This window comes from Diplotaxodon limnothrissa, linkage group LG5 (assembly GCF_057381915.1).
Source record: "Diplotaxodon limnothrissa isolate DT_005_m linkage group LG5, D_limnothrissa_male_GT1.1, whole genome shotgun sequence".
NCBI lineage: Eukaryota > Metazoa > Chordata > Actinopteri > Cichliformes > Cichlidae > Diplotaxodon > Diplotaxodon limnothrissa.
In genome coordinates, this window is record NC_140600.1 from 14,209,095 (window position 1) to 14,230,213 (window position 21,119).

The 21,119-nt window shown below is 41.9% G+C and overlaps 2 protein-coding genes across 3 annotated transcripts; both read left to right on the forward strand.

The window, feature by feature from the left end:
• Nucleotides 1–1,559: 1,559 nt before the first annotated feature.
• On the forward strand, nucleotides 1,560–13,301 carry pcsk1 (proprotein convertase subtilisin/kexin type 1). Its single transcript, XM_085354839.1, has 14 exons — nucleotides 1,560–1,742; nucleotides 2,723–2,827; nucleotides 2,914–3,036; nucleotides 5,874–6,020; nucleotides 7,104–7,180; nucleotides 7,962–8,050; nucleotides 8,942–9,114; nucleotides 9,541–9,753; nucleotides 9,845–9,945; nucleotides 10,035–10,268; nucleotides 11,431–11,588; nucleotides 11,674–11,807; nucleotides 11,960–12,121; nucleotides 12,882–13,301. Exons 1-14 carry the CDS (start codon nucleotides 1,560–1,562, stop codon nucleotides 13,299–13,301), a joined length of 2,319 nt encoding a protein of 772 aa, XP_085210965.1.
• Nucleotides 13,302–17,133: 3,832 nt separating this feature from the next.
• Nucleotides 17,134–18,808, forward strand: LOC146631776 (globoside alpha-1,3-N-acetylgalactosaminyltransferase 1-like). 2 transcript variants are annotated; one of them, XM_085353109.1, is made up of 3 exons: nucleotides 17,134–17,191; nucleotides 17,466–17,531; nucleotides 17,816–18,808. In XM_085353109.1, exons 1-3 carry the CDS (start codon nucleotides 17,158–17,160, stop codon nucleotides 18,772–18,774), a joined length of 1,059 nt encoding a protein of 352 aa, XP_085209235.1. In that variant the 5' UTR covers nucleotides 17,134–17,157; the 3' UTR covers nucleotides 18,775–18,808. The 2 variants fall into 2 exon arrangements, with proteins under 2 accessions (XP_085209235.1, XP_085209237.1); XM_085353111.1 differs by having other exon boundaries at nucleotides 17,158–17,191; nucleotides 17,469–17,531.
• The last annotated feature ends 2,311 nt before the right edge of the window (nucleotides 18,809–21,119 follow it).

Below are 21,119 nucleotides of genomic sequence, written 5' to 3' on the forward strand. Positions count from 1 at the left end.
AACTACGCCTCGACTATTAAATCAGTCGTTGACGATTTGACTAGTCGACTAATCGTGGCAGCCCCTCATGTGGCCAAATATACACATATAAAACAAATATTCAGAAAAAGACTATTTAAATCACAACTAATCAAAACTGCAAATAGACACTAAAAACATAACCAGACTAGAATCAACGCACAATAACCTTTAAATATTCTCACTTAATGGCAGCACTGTCAAAACCTTTGTATCATCTGGTTTAGATACAGGGTGAAAAAAACACAAATATGAGAATAATAAACATTTACATCCTGTGTGTGCTTATACCAGAAAGATGCTACTAATGTCACCTGTCTCTGAGCAGCACTGCTGTTTCTGTGACTCTCAGATCTTCAGTAACTATCAGATTTCCTTAGAAGCAGTTTTATATAATATTTATGTAAAAATAATTATAATTATATACAAGAAGAAAGAATTAAACCACGTTATTGTCTCAGCAGCTTTAAATCAGAATATTGTACTATTGTGAGAGCAGTCTCTTATATTTAAAGTATAGCTTCCTTTTAGATTATGATTTCACTCTGCTGTCAATGGACTTACGAAATATGAAACATTATTACTGTTGTTTGACAGCCATGTCCACCTCCACCTGCTGCACTAAAGCTGTATCAGTCATTACGCTCTTATCGTGTAAGCTGAAATAACATAATGCTGAGCTAATAAATAATAAATTGTCTGGTTCCATAAATATAATGTTGGGATTTTGTCCTCAGTTAGTGGAAGAACCATTTCCCCCTTACGGGCAGCTCCGTGTTTGCTTTAGTTTTATCTCCTCGTTCTCTGACGTGAATCAGTGGTGTGGACGAGGAGCTGTCCGCGGTGCTGAAACCGCTTGCGTGTATGTGTGTGTTGGCAGAGTGGGATGTTTCGTGAACTGGGACAGATTTCCCTCATCCACGCTACGAGGTGCATCCAAAAGCACACGAATAATAGCACAAACAAATGCGTGTACGAGAGACTGCGAGGACATTTGGCTCATAAGGATAAGCCACCTTAAAGGGGATCACATAAGACTTCTGTTATTGTTGTTTTCTTCCCGGTGTCTCCTCTTTCTCCTCCTCCTTCTCTTCCTCTGGTTGGGGTGGGGGGGCACTGAGAGATATTTTTAGTCCGAGCCCCCCACCCCCACCACAGTTTGAGTTACATCCTCGGAGACTTGCGCTCACATCCCACCAAAGGTAGACGCCAAATTGACGTCAGAGCACCAGTAATTTGACGTGTGATCACCTCCCTCCTCCCCCTCCCCATCCCGACCACACGCACACCCATGCAGCGCACAAGCCATCCCTCCCCATCACCAGTATTTCCTCTCCTTGGCGGACCAATAACGCGCAGTTTCACTCTCCCTCCATCTCAGCCAGCGGTTTCTTCAAGAATAAACTAAAAAAGAAGAAGAAGATTTATTTATTATCACTGCACGGCGTTCATATCTGAGAATTCTGGCTGCTTATCCTGTCTTGGAGGGAATCAAAGCATCTTTGTAAATATTTTTCCTCTCTGGTTGAATTACCTCTGACATGGAAGTGAGATGTCGTCCGGTGGTGATGTGCTGTGTTTTTGCCGTTCTCTGCTCCGCGCTTCCCCGACAGTCTTCTTACGGGGACAGACAGTACCTGAACGAGTGGGCGGTGGAGATCCCGGGCGGGCTGTCCGCTGCGGAGGCGATCGCCAGAGAGCTGGACTACGAACTGGTCCGACAGGTAGGCACCAACGCCCAGCGGCAATATGCGTGAACGAGTCTAAAATTAACTGTGTATTGGCAGTTTCCGTATTTGGCAAGAAATGAAGGCAAACTGGAACCAGTACAGAATTGTTGCAGGCTCGTTTTCATGTAACAAACAGCTCATTTAACAGTTAGAAATCTGAAAGCAGTGAGTGAAAAGGTAATTAAACGTGGTGCCGACAGTACAGGCTGTGGGCTGTGCTCAAACAACAGACCAGCAGGATATAGCTCTGCCAGTTACTCTGGTTTTTCTTGGTAAAGCCATTAAAGTTGAAGCTTATTGGTTTAACGATAGCCCTAAAGCACACACTGCATTTTTCATTAGAGGAAAATTATTTAATCAAGCTATGACTCACTGTTTACATCCTTCTGGTAACCCATACCTGGGAGTTAGGGTTTTAATATCCCTGCTGTGTGCATCACTGCTTTTCCTGTTACTGGAGACTGACTAATGCAGACCTATGCAAACATATTACACTGAGTCTCAATTAGAAACTCAATTCATTAATTCTTAGTGATCCCCTGACTTTGAAAAGCAGCGGTCGATGATTAACTGATCTTCCGTGTGTAAATGTTATAAGCAGTGTTCATTTGTGCAGTTTCTCCTACGTGAATTCAGTATGTTAGTCTACACGTTTCCAAAGAAGTTTGAAATAATTGCATTCATCCTCATTGGAAATGACATGTGATTGGTTCAGCTGTGGAACAGACTACGAACAGTAATCAATAAAAGCTTTAACAACCTTAAAGATCAATGTAATGTATCCAAATGTGAGCTTTCATAGCTGTAGGCCCCTTTTCTGTAGGCACTGCATTTTATTTGCTTCCAGCTGTAAATATTAGAAACAAAAAGTGTAAATAGGCTGATTTCTAATGATGCAGTTGGTCACATGCTGTAAAATGAAATAAATGAATAAAATATCACTCCTATCGCACATCTTGTCTTCTCCTCGGCAGATCGGGGCCCTGGAAGACCATTTTTTGTTCAAGCACCGCAGCCATCCTCGCAGAATGAAACGCAGCGCCAGCCACATCACCAGGCAGCTGTCCGAGGATGATAGGGTGAGTGGATTGTCTCTCTCCTAGTCTAACCTTTAAAGACTGAAAAAAACAAAATCCAATGCCTTCATCTATCTGTGTATGTGTAGGTGTTGTGGGCTGAACAGCAGTATGAGAAACGGCGCAGCAAACGAGCATCCCTCAGGGAGTGCAGGGACTGCCCGGTGGACAAGCTTTTTGATGATCCCATGTGGAACCAGCAGTGGTACCTGGTAAGTTACACTGAATTAAGTCTCAAAGTATAAAACATTAAAACATTTTGTACTCACTAGAACTCTTTAAACGCCAGATCTAAGTCGGCAACCACACTTCAACTCACATTGTGTTGTGTACTTTGGGCTTGGTTTGGCCTTCTGTTTGCATGCACCCAGTCTGTCTACCCATGAGACATATATCCCAAAGCCCTGTGAGTGCTGGACAGCTCCCTACAGTTTCTGCTCTGTCCCCACAGAGCCCTTGTGCTTCGAGAGGGGGATTAATGCATAAATATATATGCAAAATTTGCACTCTCCGGTCTACAAAATGAACAGCAAACGCTTCCATTTGTTCCCATAACCTCTGCCCAAAGAGTAGAGGAAAAACATGACAACAGTGAAACAATAGCATGGTATCAAGCAGTTCTTGCCAAAAGAGCCATTTGCTTAATTGGTTATCCAGTCCCTCGTGGAGATGAGAGGGATGGAGAGACTATAATCCAGCGGGATGGTGTAGAGTAGAACATTAGGTCTCAATTTACCCTCAATTGGATGTTTTAGCCCTGTGAGGCCAAGTAGTAGCATACAACAGTAGCATGTCACAGCATCATATCCCTTTCCAGATCCATTACTACCATATTCATTTAAACCCTGAGCACAAACTGACCCCAACATCTTCATAGAGTTTGATCCATAAGTTCAGGACTTTTAGCATGGTTGAATGCAAAGTGCCTACTATTGCAGCTGCTTGGGTTTTTGTAAGCTTTTCAGGGCAAAACACAGCTTTTTTCTTGCCTCTTTTTTAAAAAGAGATGTCTGGCTTTTTTACAAAAATCATTCAAATTCTGATTAATTGAATTAATTTTAGCTGATCAATTGAGTCACTGCTTTCTCTCTTACCCAAAAGGAAAAATAATAACCCTTTTTTTTTTCAGAGCGGTCCTTTTATCAGCAAAGTAGGTGAACACAAATGTCGCTGATCATAATAATTAACTGACCCTAACGCTTCTTTAAAGCGATCTGCAACACCTGCCTTACCTACGTCAAAATGGCTACATAACTGTGTGCGGCATATGTGCTGGTGTGTGAGTTTAAGGTGAAAGAAATAGAGAGCAAGGGATGTGCATTACGCTTAGCCCCGACTTTTTTGCACCTGCACTAACTGAACATGAGTCACACGCTTGTGCAGAATAAGAAAACAAATTGAGATGAATCATTTTTGCCGATGAGGGATGATGACACTAATGGAATTGGCCTTAAAGTGCCGCTTAGTGTATTTCCACATCAGCCTGTGTCTGTGCTGCTGCACGGCCCACAAGATATTCCTCCTCAAGCATCATGATTTATTCACTTCCTCCACTCAGCACGGACAAAAGCAGAGGTAGACAAAGCGATGGTCTCAGCCACTATAGTATAATATGTTTGGGTTTTTTTAGCTCTAGTGTATGCACACACAGACACACACACACACACACATAATAAGTAGATAATAAGCAAAGAAAAAAAGAGTGCTGAATGGTAATAGAAGGTTGCAGTGTGTGAGTAAAGCAAAGAGGTGCGACAGGTTACAAGACTCGATGATCACTGATGCTGGATTTGAGGTGGAGCTGTGTGACGGGGGCAGAGGCCAGCATAATGGCAGGGGAGGAGAGCTGGGATGAGTGTCGTTATCTATCGTGAGTGGGTGACTGCCTGAATTTAATCAGAGAGTGACTCATACTTGTAGCCTGAAATCCCCCCTGTTTGCGCGGGTGTGTGTGTGTGTGTGAGTGTGTATCCATGGCTGTACATGTGTCAGTCCACTTTAATTGTGCATCGAGGGATCTTTGTTCTGTGGTTTTAAGTCGCCACTCATTTGTTATATGTGCAGTGAGCGTGGAGAGACTTGAGAAAGCTGCTGCTGTGTTTACCATTAAAATCAATGCATTGCAGGTTACTGAAAGACCCCCTCAGCTGCTGTCAGCATCAACAAGTGAGTCATTTGGTCACACTGAGACAGGCGATGTGTAACTATGTGCTGTCTTGGGCGTACAAGCCGTTCTGACAAACTGCTGGTGAACAAATGTTATGTAAAAGTGTGACAGTTGTTGTGTATTTTCTCTGAGATTTGAGTTCTATTCATTGTCAGCTGCAACTGAGAGGATGGGGTGAAAACAGGGAACTGAGGTGGAAGTCGGGGAGGGAGGGGGGGAAAAGGGAATATATCACAGGGATGAGTCACATCTTGGGGAAGCGTTCTGCAGTGTCTGTGCATAATGCACAAAGAGCAAAAGAGCAGAGTTCTTTTTTTAGGTTTAACTGTCTCCAGCTCTGAATCATGCTCTTCCCAAAGCAAACAGGCTTCAGCCCTGCTCCCTCTCCATCCACCCCCTGCTGATTTTCCATTTAAAACAGGCTTGATGCACTCCACACTGTGTAATGTTATACAGCCGCAGAGATGGATTTCTAAATATGCCGACAGGGGGATTGAATGTGTGTCGAGGCAGGAAAACCAGAAAAACTGTGGGCTGACACACACTTCATCTCCAGATATTGTTAGGCACTTTGAGGGTTAGGCTAATCAGCCGATTTGATGTTTTTGAAAACACAAAAGCCTGAATTATATGACCTTCCCATAGCAATCTGTTTTCAAGTGGCCCAGCAGTGAAAGTGAAGTGACAAAGGAAATGCCTCCAATTCGGTAATGAATTTCGGTAAAGGTCAGTGGAAGAACCAGGAGACTGGAGAACTTTGACTGACCGTTGCATGATAATGCTTTAACAGCCTGACTAAATGAAGTGGTCGTAGATATTTCCCACGTAATCTAACTTGAAATTACTCGTGTGTCATTTTGTGATGTCGTGCCTCTCTTCCAGCAAGACACGCGGACGTCCTCCTCGCTGCCGAAACTCGACCTGCACGTGATCCCCGTGTGGCAGAAAGGCATCACGGGGAAAGGAGTGGTCATCACCGTTCTCGATGACGGGCTGGAGTGGAACCACACAGACATCTACTCCAACTACGTAAGACACCGTTTCCATGGAGACAGCCTCCGTAGTCTGGGTCTGTCGTTTCCATAGCAATGCTGCTGGTGACACCTTGCAAGACGACTCATAAAGGCAGTATTAAATCATCTATATGATAATGCCTACCTCAGAGGAGCTTTATGAGCTTTCATTTCTAGACCCGAAATGGGCGTTTAACTGTAATGATGATTTCACTGCGAATGACTGCACTCCTAGCGAACAAGGATGCAAAATTTGAAAACATTTGTTGTTCCTCCGTGAATGTTTTGACTGTCTCGTAATTATGAGCCGATGAGACTGAGGGCGACTGAAAAGAAGCTCAAAGAGACGTTTCAGTTTGGCATAGTTTCTCTTGTTGAGAAAAACTCTAAAGGCTCCATCTGTGGTTTGGTTTCAAACAGTGCCGTTGCTGTCAGAAGCGAGCAGAAAGCAAGAGAATGAAGGCGGAAGAGACAGGGATTGAGCAAGAGAAGAAGAGAAATGATGTGTGACAGGGGTCATCCACAGGCCTGATGGAAAAGACTCCCACTGTAATCAAGTTAACACTGGTTAATCAACTAGGGCCAATCAAGTGAGACACTCATCCTCAGCGATCAGGGCATATGAGTGGCATGCATTTGCATTTACTTAATGGCAGTCCATTTAAAGATGACAGTCACGGCCATTAAGTTGATGTTAAAGCTGCTGCTGAGAACCAGAAACTGAAAAGAAGCTAAAACAGCTCTGTTTGACTTCCCTTTCAGCTAGAGGATCATTTCTATGATTGACTGCGCTTGTAATGCAGGAGAATGACAGGAATGAGAAAAATGGAGAGCAGATATATCTTGCTATAAATAAAAAGGGCAGTTTGTAAATTCATGCCGCAACCTCCTGCCAAGAGCAATAATTCAGTATGTGTGGTTTCACTGTTTGACCACAACACCTCTTTTCTCTGAACGCAATCATATGTGTTACCATGACAGGAGGTAGGCCATGGCGAATCTGTGTTTGAAGCGTGTGTCGTCACTGGCGTGAACCGACCTCATCCCATCTTTTCAGAAACGCCCCCTGACTGTTGTGTTCCCTTGTCACTTTTTCCAGGATCCAGCAGCCAGCTATGATTTCAATGACAATGATCCCGACCCTTTCCCCAGATATGACTCCACTAATGAAAACAAGTAAGTTAATGGCACTGGTATTCTCACTGCTTCATCTGTCTTTCCTTTGTTTTTTTAACAAAATAGGACTAACTCTTCCTCCTGTCACAACCTGGCTTGTAGAGCCGGGACAAAAAGATGGACACACCGTTTGCCAATTTAAACATTATCAGTTACAACAACTGAAATACAAGCTAATGAGGTGTGTAAATCAACAGGATCAGTGGGGTAGGGTGTGCATGTATGAAAAGATATTGCAAGTGTTGTAAATTTAGTAAATAACCAAAAATGAAAGAAAAACAAGTGCAGCGCACAAGCGGGAGTTGAGAGAGTGCCAGATTTATAGTCTGGAAACACAAGGTCCAGGTGTAGCAAAGACTTGAAACACATGAGAAAAGACTGAAAACAAGGGGCAGGGGTCGTCATACGTAGTTTAGCAGTGTAAATCCTTTCCATAAACAGAGTGTTTCTGCAGTAGCTTCAGATAACGGCAAGAAAATTGAAAAACAGCGCTCACGTTGGACTCACTTTACTCCTGTTTAGGTTAACAATCCTCCCTCTGCCAGCTGCCGCACACGCATGCACATCCACACACTTTATCCTCTGCCAGCAACCCCGAGCTCCTTTGTTATCAGAATACTCCACTCCAGTTCAAAGCCTCCTGGATGAATTGGAGCCAGTCAAACAAAAACACCTCTGTTTTAGCCTCTGCTCTAAATATGAAATTCAATGAGATAAGTTATGTAACTAAACAAGGTAGTGGGTAATGAGTGTTGTTAATTAATTGTGTTTTTCTTCTCAGGCATGGCACTAGGTGTGCTGGGGAGATTGCAATGCAGGCAGACAACAATAAATGTGGGGTTGGAGTGGCCTACAACTCTAAAGTTGGAGGTAAGAGGTTTAGTTTCCCTTTTTTTAGATCCACAGTAGACAGATATTTAGGGGAAGGAGGGAGGGGAAATTTATAGATTTATAGATTTATAGCTAGACTGTTGTAGATCTCTCCTCTAAGAGAGGGGACAAGGCTCATGAGTGCCAAGAGTAAATGATGATATTTGTTCTCTATTCAGGATTAAAACATCACTCTTCCCTTTTAAAATCCCATTTGGGCTTTTTTTTTCTTTAGATTTCCTGATGTTGACACTCTGCTGAGAGATGATTGAGGATTTTTGTCCAATGACAAAAACATTTTGACCCAGGTTTAATTATTCATATATTTATTATAAGCCACCTCTTACAGCATCTTTGTCTTTGTGTGTAAAACAGATATTAACCCAAATGTTAAAAATATACCACGTTAAGAATCTCAACAAAGTTGGAACACATGTACCACTGTGAAGCAATCCCGTCCTCTTTTAATGTTCTTCTTAATGTTCTTAGTCAGGATGCAAAAGAGCAGAAATGGCCGGGGTTTTTTTCAGTACTCTGGCTGCTATCCTGGGATTTTTGTTGTTTTGGTTTTATTTTAAGCATGTGTGGAGGAAAGACTTCCTGATGGAGGCCTGATTTTGATACCAGATGGTTACATAATGTCAATCTACAAAATTACTCAGCTCCAATCCACTGAAACAATGATCTGCATATTATGGCTCAAAAAATATGAATGGGCAGCAGCAACATCATCTTTAAAATCTAAAGAGAAGAGTTTTATTCATAGCAAATTAATTAAAGTCTTTGACTTTTCTTTCTTTGTTTTAATTAAACCATAATGAATAGTCAGTAACTGACAGTAAGCCCAAGAGTCTGGACACCGCTCTGACCTTCCCGTCTCACTCTGCTCAGGGATTCGTATGCTGGACGGGATTGTGACCGATGCCATCGAGGCGAGCTCTATTGGGTTCAATCCGGAACACGTGGACATTTACAGTGCCAGCTGGGGACCAAATGATGACGGCAAGACAGTGGAGGGCCCTGGTCGTCTGGCGCAGAAAGCTTTTGAATATGGCATTCAGAAGGTATATGATCCAACTGGGAGCTTTGAAACACATTTGGCATTCCTAATAGGAGCTGCTATGTGCAGCAGAAAGGAAGTGTGATTGGAAAAAATCAATATGGACAACATAATTCGTTCCTGAGAATAAAACTGCTAATGACAAAGTGCCATGACTTCCAGTTTATTAGCAAAGATTGGCAGCGGACAGCACTGATTTACTCTCAGACTGCTTTTGTCAAAATAAGACAAAAACTTTTCACATGAAATTTATTACACCCTACACCTCTAAATAATTCATTAAATGCCAACATTTATATATTAGTGTGTAATCCTATATGACAGCATTACAGTGTTTGTACAGTGTCTTATTAGGAGTATAAGCTACAGGGCAATATCTGATAGCACAAACCCAAGCTGTGCTTGCTTTTGTCTTTCATGCCTTCTGTAGGGCCGTGGTGGAAAAGGCTCTATCTTTGTTTGGGCATCGGGGAACGGCGGCCGCCAGGGTGATAACTGTGACTGTGACGGCTACACAGACAGCATCTACACTATCTCAATCAGCAGTGCCTCCCAGCAGGGCCTGTCCCCGTGGTACGCTGAGAAGTGCTCCTCCACTCTGGCTACGGCGTACAGCAGTGGAGACTACACTGACCAGAGGATCGTATGTAACCATGTCTGTTTGTGTCACATGTAAGGTTAGATTGTGGCATGATTTTCGTTTTAACGTCATTTGTTGCCTGCTTGGTTTTCAGACCAGTGCCGATCTCCATAATGAGTGCACTCAGACTCACACTGGAACTTCAGCTTCTGCCCCGCTGGCTGCTGGAATATTTGCCCTGGCACTGGAACAAAAGTATGATCTAAAATTTGAACTCATTTAAAATATATTCATGCCATTGACAGTTTAAGTATTATTAAATGCTGACTGATCTCACTACTCAGTCCTGACCTTACCTGGAGAGACCTGCAGCACATCGTGGTCTGGACATCAGAGTTTGATCCTTTGGCCAATAACCCCGGCTGGAAGAGGAACGGAGCAGGGCTGATGGTCAACAGCCGCTTTGGGTTTGGCCTTCTCAACGCCAAAGCCTTGGTGGACCTAGCTGACCCGGCCACTTGGAAGCATGTGCCAGAGAAGAAGCAATGTATAGTCAGAGATGATTCTTTTCAGCCAAGGTGTGTAAAATTTTACAGCTGCTGCTCCATTTGTCTGCATGGTGTTAGTTTTATTTCATGTTGTAATTTATTTTTTTTAATTATTAATGGCAACAAAAGGACAAGATTTTTTGATCAAATGATGCATGATGATACTAGCTGTATGACACGTGCACATTGTAACTAATATATCCCGGACATGATCGTGATTAAGTCCACCACACAATCCAACAATCATTTTCAGTATCTAATTTTAGATATACAGAGAGAAAGCTTGTTCCCTTTTGTCCTGACATGTTGATTCCAGCAGAGCAAACAGACAAACCCATCTGTGTTATTAAAGACACATCTGTTACTTGTTGATTCGAGTCATGAGAATATTAAGTCTTAAGCCTGAGCGCAGGAGATTTCTTTGCAATGAAAACGCACGAAAGCCACAGTCATTTAAATTTTATGCCAGCCTTTACCTTTACGTTTACCTGTTTGTTGAGCATTGGCATTAAGTATTCAAATACATAAGCTACCAGCCATGGAGAAAGTAAAAAAAAAAAACACCTTCCTTTCCCTCTATCTCACTAGATGTCATCTTTATATTAACAAGAAATCGAAGAAAATTGATCCGTCATTGAAACTTTTAAGAGCATATTGGAAAGACCGACAGGCAGCCGAGGTCAGCTGAGCTGTGTCTTCCTGAAAGTGTCTGTTCTGCAATTTGCTTTGGATTATAGGACTCAATAGCACCCAGTTTCCCCATTACCGCCCAACATCCATGTTTAATCCCGGGGATTTGGCTTTACATTTCCGTCAATGCTTAGTGGGCTACAACCCCCCCTCCAGCTTTATGCCAGCTTGAACACGGAAATCCTTTCATTCATGTCTGGGAGAGATGGGGATTAGCTTTTTTATTTTTTTTATGCAAATAAACGAGCAGAGGTTTCAAATGCCTCATATGCATTTTATATGTGCATATATATATGTGTCTGAACTAACTATAAACTGATATGCAAGCTGTGCAACTAAAGTAGTGCAGGATTTTGTTGTTGTTGTTGTTGTTGTTGTCGTTTTGCTTGTTTTAGCTGAGTTACCTGCAAAAATGAGAAAATGTCACGTATGATCAATTTTTGTCGTCATGAGGAGCTGTTTGCTGCCTGCTGTTTCACTGTTATTTTAATGCATCCCGCAGGGAGCTAAAAGCAACGGGGGAGATCACTATAGAGATTCCAACTAAAGCCTGTGCAGGCCAAGAGAACGCGGTCCGCTCACTGGAGCATGTGCAGGTGGAGGCGAGCATTGAATATACCAGGAGGGGGGACCTACACATCACACTCACCTCTCCAGCTGGTTAGAGACACGCACACAAACACAAATAACACACGCGAGCGAAATGACAAAGCTCTCAAATAATCCCTTTTGGCTTTTCCCTCAGGGACCAGTACAGTGCTGCTGGCAGAGAGAGAGAGGGACACATCCTCTAACGGCTTCAGAAACTGGGACTTCATGTCCGTCCACACATGGGGGGAGGACCCTGCTGGTACATGGACCCTAAAAATCACAGATACTGTGAGTTAAGAATGTATATATATATATATACTTATATATGTTGTGATGAAAATCTTCTTTCTACATGTATTCCCAATACAAATTCCACTCTCTACTATAAGTAAAATTAAGTCTTTTTTATATATTATATATATTTTTCAAACCTTACCCAGTCCGGCCGCATGGAGAACAAGGGTCGGATTTTGAACTGGAAGCTGATCCTTCATGGAACATCAGAAAAACCGGAGCACATGAAGAAACCTCGAGTGTACATTCCTTACAATGCCGTGCAGAACGACCGCCGTGGTGTAGAACATATGGATGACATGATGGAGGTGAGTGCAAGTCCAACATAAATTAAAACTGCAGGTGAATCCCTACGAAGGTTTGGATGCTAGACGATTGACAGACAGTAATAAGTGCACAAAGGAACAGATCAAAGCATCCATTTAAGATCAACTTGAGTCGAAAGCGCGAAGTTTAAACTATGTACCAGTTTTTAATTCTAATAGTGATTGGCAGCTTGATGCATATAAATCCTACACCACAGAATCGGTTCAAAGCCAACACGATAACCGTGCTTATGTTGTCTATTTGGTCGACAAATCTTAGTGTAATGTAGTGTGATGTAGTAATGATCCTGTTAACTATGTAAAAGAATCCATGCAAAAACAAGAAATGTTCTGAATCCCAGTCAGTGTTACATTTCAGATAATCTCAAAAGATGTGTGGGAATTGAGCATTAGACTAAGTTTGAGAGCAATTGTTGGTGCTGCTCTCCCAGCAGCGCGGGGCAGCATTAGATTAGGGTTAGCACATTTGATAACTTAGACCTCAGAGGGTTAAACGATAAGGAGATGACAGGAACCTTGTTTAGATCTGATAACAGATGTTGTTTTATTTCAGCTAGCCTGTCTACATCTGCAAAGCAGTGATACAGGGATCTTGTCCATAGAAACGATTTTTAAACATATTTTACGACCCACAAGAATCAAAACCAAACTTTAGACCTCCTCATTGGATTATTCTGGTATCACTGTGAGTGTGCCAAACTAATGGCTAGCCTCCTTTCTCTCTTTGTGTCTGCTGTTACAGGAACCAACACAGGCCCAACCTCAGAAGACTGAGAATGCCCAAGCCTCTCCTAATAACTCAGAGAAGGAGATCAAAAAACCCTCAAATTCACCCTTCTCCCCCTCCCTTGCTCTGCTGCGTCTCCTGCAGACGGCCTTCAACCAGCAGACCCCAGCGCTGCAGCAGTCTGAGCCCATTGCCAAGGCCTGGAGGAAGCAGCAGCAGCTGGGCCAGAGCTTCTCTCCCCCTGCTACGAGACTCCCGCCTCAGAAGCTGTACCAGGCTCTGGACATGATCAACAAGTACCGGAGCCCTGAGGACAGTGTCTACAGTGACTACAGTGACGGCTTCTACAGCACCAAGCCGTACAGGCACAGAGATGACCGTCTGCTCCAGGCCCTGTTTGAGATGCTCGACGATGCCCGCAAAGTGAAAGTCTAACAGAGCAGTGAGGAGATCTAAGTGGAAGAGACTGTTGGTTTGGGAGCTGTGGAACAAGGTGAAACGAAGAAGGCTGAGACCAGGCACTGGGAGAGGAGGAGGAAAAAAGATACAGAAAAAGAGAGAACTCTTCCTGTTCTGTTGTTCCCCCCAAAATGCTGCATATCTGACCTATTAACCTTCACTTGCCAATCACCTTTTGTAAACAGATATTTAAATTCCTTCATTCAGTGCATAATGTCCAAATGTGATTCAAAGCATCTGCTTTATCTCCATGTAGTGAAAGTAAAAAAAATCATTTACACCAGACGAAAAGTGGAGTTGGTGGTGGTGATGGGGTTGATGGTGGCCTTTTCTCTCATCTCTTTACTGCCTGCTGAAGCATGCCACCTTTAGAATCTAAGTTTTGTAATAGTAGCTATATATTATCTATATATTATTCAGAGACATGGATTGTAATATGGATTTGTAATTACATCAAAAATCTTGACATTCTGATTCAAAAATCCCATTTCTACAGACTTTTTTTGGCATTGTCCAAAGTTTATGTCAATATGTTTCTCACTACAAATTTATTTGCTGTAGGGGACAAATTGATCCTAATTCAAATCAACATGAATTTAAGAGTGAAATTAAATTTGAATTCGATTAGTCATTTGAAAAGGTTTAAAAGTGTTGACTAAAGATTTATTCTCAGGGTGTCAGCGAACCTCAACAGAGGACTTTTCAAAGTATTTAGAGAAATATATTTAGTGTGACAGATTATTTAGTGTAAAATGATACAGATGACACGATAATACAGACGAAACATTAAAACTAGAAAAGATTATGATAGCAACAAATGACTGAAAGAGCACTGGAAATCTTTTCAGTTGGAGCGAATTACAGATTAATCTTCTTGTGCAATTTGTTTAATTTTGTATGAGTATAATGCTGCATTAAATTAAATATTTTTCTATGGATACCTTATAGGTTATGAAACAATATATAGAGTCTCAAACTATTTATTTTCTCGTGACACAGTTCAGTAAAGTCAGTGTAGTTATAATCACTGCAAATGAGCACTGCCAAAAATCCTGCTCTTACAAAGAAGCTCCTGTGCAAAAAGCTCTTTAATCAGAATTTGTAATATGCCATCTATAAACAGTTCTGTGAATCCTGGACACAATTTTTTTTTTTTTTTTTTGCATTATTATTTGCAAATAAACCACTTCTCTGGTGTTGTTTGATTTTAATCAATCTATTGACTGACCAAAAGCTGTGTAGAGTAGGGGCTCTGCAGTACAACTCTTAAGCACATTCATGTTGAACGCCTTAAAATATGCTGTAACACATGTGCATACTCATCTCTATGTGATGTAGGTTGGTTTAGAGATGCTAGTGTAAGTGTTTATGACATAAATAGCTATGAAGTTCTTATGCAGAGTCCCTACCCTCCAGCTTGGAGCTGCCCGCCCCCACTGCTCTGCCAGCACAGTGACAGGAAAACAACAATGTTTGGAAAAACGCTTTACATGCACCCTGTAATTTAGCCATTCTTTAGTGTAGTCCATGCTGTTTCCTTTATGTTTTAGTTTCTGGCTGAGACTTCAGGCCAGAGTTGTTTACACAAACCAATGTTATGTTGTGATATCTGTATGGGTGTACAAAAAATTATTATTATTTATCTTAATAAACTGCAAAGTGACTTCTTGTGTGTGTTTGAGTCTCTGGCAATAGGTTAGGGCCACCTTGCTAATACTGAGTTGGATCTCCCTTTTTCTTTCTGCACTGCTGTAATTCAACAAGGTGCTGCAAAGATTCCTCACAGATTTTTAGTCCATATTGACATGAGAGCATCACACAGTTGCTGCAGACTTGTTGGCTGCACATCCATCATGTGGCTCTTCCATTCCACCGCATCCCAAAGGTCTTCTATTGGTGACCAATGGACTTTTGAGACAACCTGGGTACAATAAAGTCATGCTCCAAAAACTAGTTTGAATTTTTTAAAGGTTTGTGACATGGTGCATTATCCTGCTGAATGCAGATGACTACACTGTGGTCATAAAGACACGATAACGATCGCTGACAATACTCAGGTAAGCTGTGGTGTTTAAACGGTGCTCAGTTAGTACTAAGGAGCCCAAAGTGTGCCAAAAACAGACATTCCTCACACTATTAATTCACTAACAGCAGCCTGAACCATTAATACAAGGCAGGATGGATCCATGCTTTGATATTTGCTTTACAGCTGAACATTAGATAGGTTTCCCAATAGATAATCAAGTCCAGATTATACTTTATGAAATCTAGAAATCAACATTATTGAACACATGAATCACAATTTCAAGGAGGCACTAAAAGCACTGAATTTATTGCCATGTGATTGCGTGCAGCTGAATAACTGTTGAGTGTACGACTACATTGATATTTTGTCCAGAAAGACAAGCAGTGGGTGCAGATTAACCAGCGGATGCACTTTGGATTTTTCTGAAAAGCTTCTCTTTTTGAGGCTCAAAATGAACATTCATATTTTTCTTAATGGAAGTAAATTTAAGCCATACAATGCTAACACTCACTTAGCCATGTTCTGTAAAGAACAGTATTGCTATTTATAGAACATGACTAAATCTGCTGTTTAATCCACAAACCTTCTAAAACCTTCCAATAGTTGATTTATCAATTTATTGTCATATAATTGTGGTTTCCTGAGACTAGAGACTCTGGAATCCCCTAGCTTGTCTTTTAGCACTAGAACTTGCATAAGCAGCTTTTACATTAAAAACTGGTAGAGGCATTTATGATACCCAGAAAATAAATAACTAAAATAAATTAGTGTAGTGTTGCTTAGTCTTCTGTGATCCTGAACTTATAAGTGATCATATCTCAGTGTAGGGACCAAAGCCCTGCATTGACACCTCGCACTGAAATTACAACTTGCTGAGAATAGAAAATCTGAAGGAAATGAGATTTTCATGCACTGTCTGTCTAAAATCTACAATTTCTTTAAATTAAATAGAAGTACTAATTGTCCTAATAAGTTCTATTTTGTTAATTTGCACTGAAATGGGGCCACTGAGCTGCATATGTACACTGTCCAGATGTGTTTTAAACCTCATAAACATGCATTAAACCCATAAACATTCAAATATTTGCTTCAGTTACTTTATAATAACCCTCTTTAATTGCTTTTTTTTTCATGTGAGAGTGACAATGTTTTGTCTTATTGTATGATACTTGTTGCAACAATGCAACAAGCAGTTAGAGCAGCTTCTGTCACTGGATTTGATATTGAATAGTGCCACCTTGTGGAGCAGAAGGAGAAAGGATAAGGAAAAAATGCCTGATGCCTGCTGTATGACTTATCTGTGCAAATCTTGAGATTTAAAAATGAATTTGAGGAAGTTGTCCTTCTATTTTGAGTATCCTGTACTGTCTAAACAGAGGGGAAGAAGGAAAGAAGTGTGGGTGTAACACTACCTTTTAATGGTTTTCTTGCCCTGTTATGTCTTACTCTCCTCCCCTCATCTCCTCCCATTTCCCTCTTTTCCCTTCACATCTGGCTACTTTGGTTTTTCTCCAGAAGTGAATACTGCAAAAAGCCTGAAGAAGAATGTGAGAGGGGGGAGATGAAGAAAGGTATGTGAAGAAAAAGGAGAGGAAAATATTATAAACGCAGCGAGAGAAAAATACAAACCATAGGGAAGATGTGGGAAAACTGACCCCGAAAAAAAATCCTGGTGGAAAAACAGTGAGTTAAACAGTAGATTTCCAGGAAGAGACAGAGTGAGCAACAGAGAAACACAAACAGAGGAGCAAAAAAATAGTGCCTTCGGGAAAGGCTCTGCGTGTTTTACCACCAGCAGGTCACAGTATGGCACTGTTCCCTTTCTGCAAGGCGTCATCAGGTTAGTGCAATATCTATGACCACTGCTCCACCTCTTCGACTGATGTCAAATCTGGTTGTTTACGCCTGATTGATTTGTGCTGTATTTATGTACGCTAAAACTGGATTACTTTTAAGATGAAGAGACTCACATTGAATCAAGCAGAAAGAAGAACAGACATAAAAAACTTGCAGTTTTTTAAACCTATCATGCGATACAGAAAAATGTTAGTTTTATCTCGTGCAGTCCCATGTAATGTCAGTCTTTCTTTGCATCTGTGTGTTTGCCTTTCAAGCAGGACCAATCAGAGTGAGCAGAATACAACTAGTCCTGTGCTGTTTTCTCCTGTCTCTTATCATATGTAAGTGTACAGAATAATGTGTTCTGCTCTACCCCTTTGTGTCACTGCATACACCTAGAAGAGTACACAGTAAAAAACCTCAGCTGAGTCATGTGCTCAGTAAAACACACGCTTTTAATTAATTTCCACAGAAAAATGTTTATTTTTTTGCTTTTGGCTTCACTTGGGACAGATTGCTATGAATCATCTCCTCTAAATATTTTGCGCATAGTACAAGTTACAAAGTAGAAGTATATAAGATCAGTTTGCACTGCACAAATAAGCGTCTGGTGTTTCCTCCTCAGACTACCTTCATGGCAGCAGAGCTGCTGCCAGAGTGCACCCAGCTCACCCTATATTTCATCCCTTGGAAATGGACAGGGGGAGAAAAGTGACAGACATGGAGGTGCTCAAGGGAGCAGAATCGCAGACTCCTGCAGAGACGCCATGGGGTGCTCCCTTGGTGTGGGGTGACAGCCGCCACTCGGCATCGTGCAGGGCTAAATTTGCACAACGGGAAATGCGCATAGGTCTGCTGGCCTTTGTGGTGGGGACTTATGCCCAGTTCATCAGGCGTTTCCTGTACTCGGCTGAAACCTACTTTCTTCCTGGTCAAGTAGTCACATACTACATCCTCACAGATAATCCCCGCTCTCTGGATCCCCCCGTCAAGCTGGGGCCTGAACGAGAGATGAAGGTGGTTCCTATTGCCGAGCTGCCCGGGTGGGAAAGGCTGGCTCATCGTCGAATGACCCTTCTTGGTGATGCCATCCGAAAATCAATTGACAGTGAGACTGATTACATCTTCTGTGCTGATGTTGACCAGGAGTTTGTTGCTCCTGTTAGAGCGGAAATCCTTGGAGACCTGGTGGCTACACTGCACCCAGAACTCTATGGGATGCCAAGAAATGCTTTCCCTTATGAGGATGATGAAGGCTCATCAGCTTACGTGGAGGAGGATGAAGGAGACTTTTACTACACCTCTGAGTTTTATGGCGGGGCGGTATCTGAGATGTACAAACTTGCTCTCGCTTGTTCTTTGCTCATTCTTCAGGACCACGCTGATGGGATAACAGCCAGGGGCCTAGAGGAGAGCTACCTGAACCGATACCTGATTGACCACAGGCCGACCTGCGTGCTGTCCCCAGAGTACAGCTGGTGGGATTCTGACCTGTCTGCTCAAGTGCCTGTACATAGGCTGCTGTCCTTGGGAAGGCAATGTGAGTCTTATAATGATAAGCAGAGAGAAGAACACAAATGTTGATTTTTTTTTAAATGAAAAAAAAAGACCCATAAATCTACACAGAGGACTGTTTCTATTGTTATATCTGACTGTGCTGTTATGACAGGACAGATGATGGAAAGAAAAGATAACGGAGGGGCACATACTGCAGTTAACGTCACAATTTCCATTTAACTGTTTGTTCTATAGGCCAATAAATGCAGCCTGCAATCACACCAGAGCAAACTGCGCAATCTGCACTGAATCAAAGATCCATTTGGGGGAACGATCCCCTGCACCTCCTATCTCTGCCAGAGCAGACAAAAAGAAATTGACCTGTCTCTTTAAAAGGAAAGTCCTGTCTACTCCATTAATGTCAGCCTCAGAGATACTGCTCCATTGGCTTTGTGGTCAGCAGCGATAAGAGTCAACAGAGTAAGTGCACTCTTTTCCCCACAGTGGCCAATCATTAACGAGAAGAGCTGCTGTTTCAAGGTTTTTAAAGACCAGGTGGCTGAAAATGGACACAACAGGATGCTGTCTGCCCAGATTGCACGTGTCTAAATTTGAGCTTTGTGAGAGTAAATGTTTTTGAAAATGTTTCAGGATGTACTGAATAGTTTCCACTATAAGCTGGTTTATGACTTGGAGTAAAAAGCAAACTCAAACGACCTGATGGTGGTTGTTTTGTGTTGTCTGTGCCTTGGCCTTTCTCGCTCTCTCTCATTCACACACACACACACACACACACACACACACACACACACACACACACACACACACACACACACACACACACACGCGCGCGCACAAACATACACCCACATTCTCACTTTGCTTTCTTTTCCATGTGTGCTGTGTTTTAATGGGAGGCTTAAACAGCAGCAGATGTTTTCTTCTCACTGCCAACAGAATCTGTCCTCGGGGCCAGACCGCCACGTGGAGTGAAGTTGAAGGTGGATTTCAAATAATCCTGCAATACAAGCCATCACGGCTTGCTACCTGCATGTTTTTTGACTCATTACTGGTATTCAAATTGGAACAGAATTACTCAGTGGACTTTCTGTCTCATAACACCCTGCTTTCACATATCGACAAATGCACAGAACACAAAGTGATTTCCGTGTGCAGAGTTCCTCAACATCTGGGGCTAGTTTCACTAAGACAGACTGACTGTGCCTTACATCTAAGTAGTCAAATTAATGTACTGAGAAAAAAAAAACATCTTGAGTATTTTTTTTTTATCTTTTTTGAAGCCACTATCACTGTGGCTGTTACAATGGAAACCTATTTCTTCTTTGGCTATAAAAAGGGGGAAAGACATGGATTTTATGAATCTGTATTTCTTTAATTAGATCAGCAGTCACCAGAACTATAGATCAGCCTGTGAAACCACTCCCTTGCTTTGAACACCTGCTTTGAAAACCTTTGTTACCAACAGTATAAAGGGTATGTTGCTTAGTTTACCTTTATTCTGTCAGTCTGATCCATGATCAGTGCCCCTTTTTCATTCCACTATGCAAAGCAGGTTAAAGCAGGTTTAGTGGTGGTCAAAGAGAGCATATTTCCAGGAGCAGCATAACCTAAAGCAAAAAAGAGACAACACAGAAATCAGTGATGTGAGAAGATATTAATCTGAATATCAAATCTTACTTTGCTGACAGATAAATCTGTTGTGCTGGATGAATAGGACAAGGGTGATTCCTTCAATTCTTATTATATAGAATAGGGTTCAAACTCATATACTTCCTTGAGTGGGCTGTACACAAATGCAAAATTACCTGTTGAAATGTTAAAGAGTCATCAGTGGCTTGAATTTCTTTGGCTTCCCTTATTTCAATGTAAAACAGGCTTTGATCAGTTATCTCTAAAATGACTTTGGTGAGTGGCTTAAATAAACTTTATATGTGCATATGTTTTCTAGAGAAATGAAAAGAGTTACTTTGTCAGTGCGCTGATGTATAAGTTCTCAATATGTTTGTGCGTGTGTGTGTTTGTGTGTGGGCATGCATGCAAGTGTGTGTAACTACTCAAGGGGAAGGGTGGGGTAAAGAGCCATGATAATCTGCTTGATTCACACAAGCCTTTCCCCACCCTGCCTGGGGCTAAGCCAATAATCACCATTCCAGGGGACTGACACTGGGAGATAGTCGTCCAGCTTACAGGGGGGTGAAAACTTGTGCTGATGTTATCTTATATGCCATATCATTAAAGGCACCATATAAAATACTATCAAGCTATAGGCCAGTATGGGTGTTTATAGTTCAGAGAGGTCCAAAAGTAACTGAAATTCAGGATAACAGTGGTAAAAAACTTATTTGAAAGGAAAGGTACTTGTTGTAGACTGTATGTTGCTCCAGCAGCTACCTTTCACAGTTTCGGCAGGT

Excerpts from the sequence above, each read along its gene's own strand:
- pcsk1 (XM_085354839.1), top strand. The coding sequence starts at position 1,560 with ATGGAAGTGAGATGTCGTCCGGTGGTGATGTGCTGTGTTTTTGCCGTT. Across the intron at positions 8,051-8,941 it reads CTACAACTCTAAAGTTGGAG|GGATTCGTATGCTGGACGGG; the intron begins GTAAGAGGTTTA and ends CACTCTGCTCAG. Across the intron at positions 11,808-11,959 it reads CCCTAAAAATCACAGATACT|TCCGGCCGCATGGAGAACAA; the intron begins GTGAGTTAAGAA and ends AACCTTACCCAG.
- LOC146631776 (XM_085353109.1), top strand. The coding sequence starts at position 17,158 with ATGGCACTGTTCCCTTTCTGCAAGGCGTCATCAG. Across the intron at positions 17,192-17,465 it reads TTTCTGCAAGGCGTCATCAG|CAGGACCAATCAGAGTGAGC; the intron begins GTTAGTGCAATA and ends TTGCCTTTCAAG. Across the intron at positions 17,532-17,815 it reads TCTCCTGTCTCTTATCATAT|ACTACCTTCATGGCAGCAGA; the intron begins GTAAGTGTACAG and ends TTTCCTCCTCAG.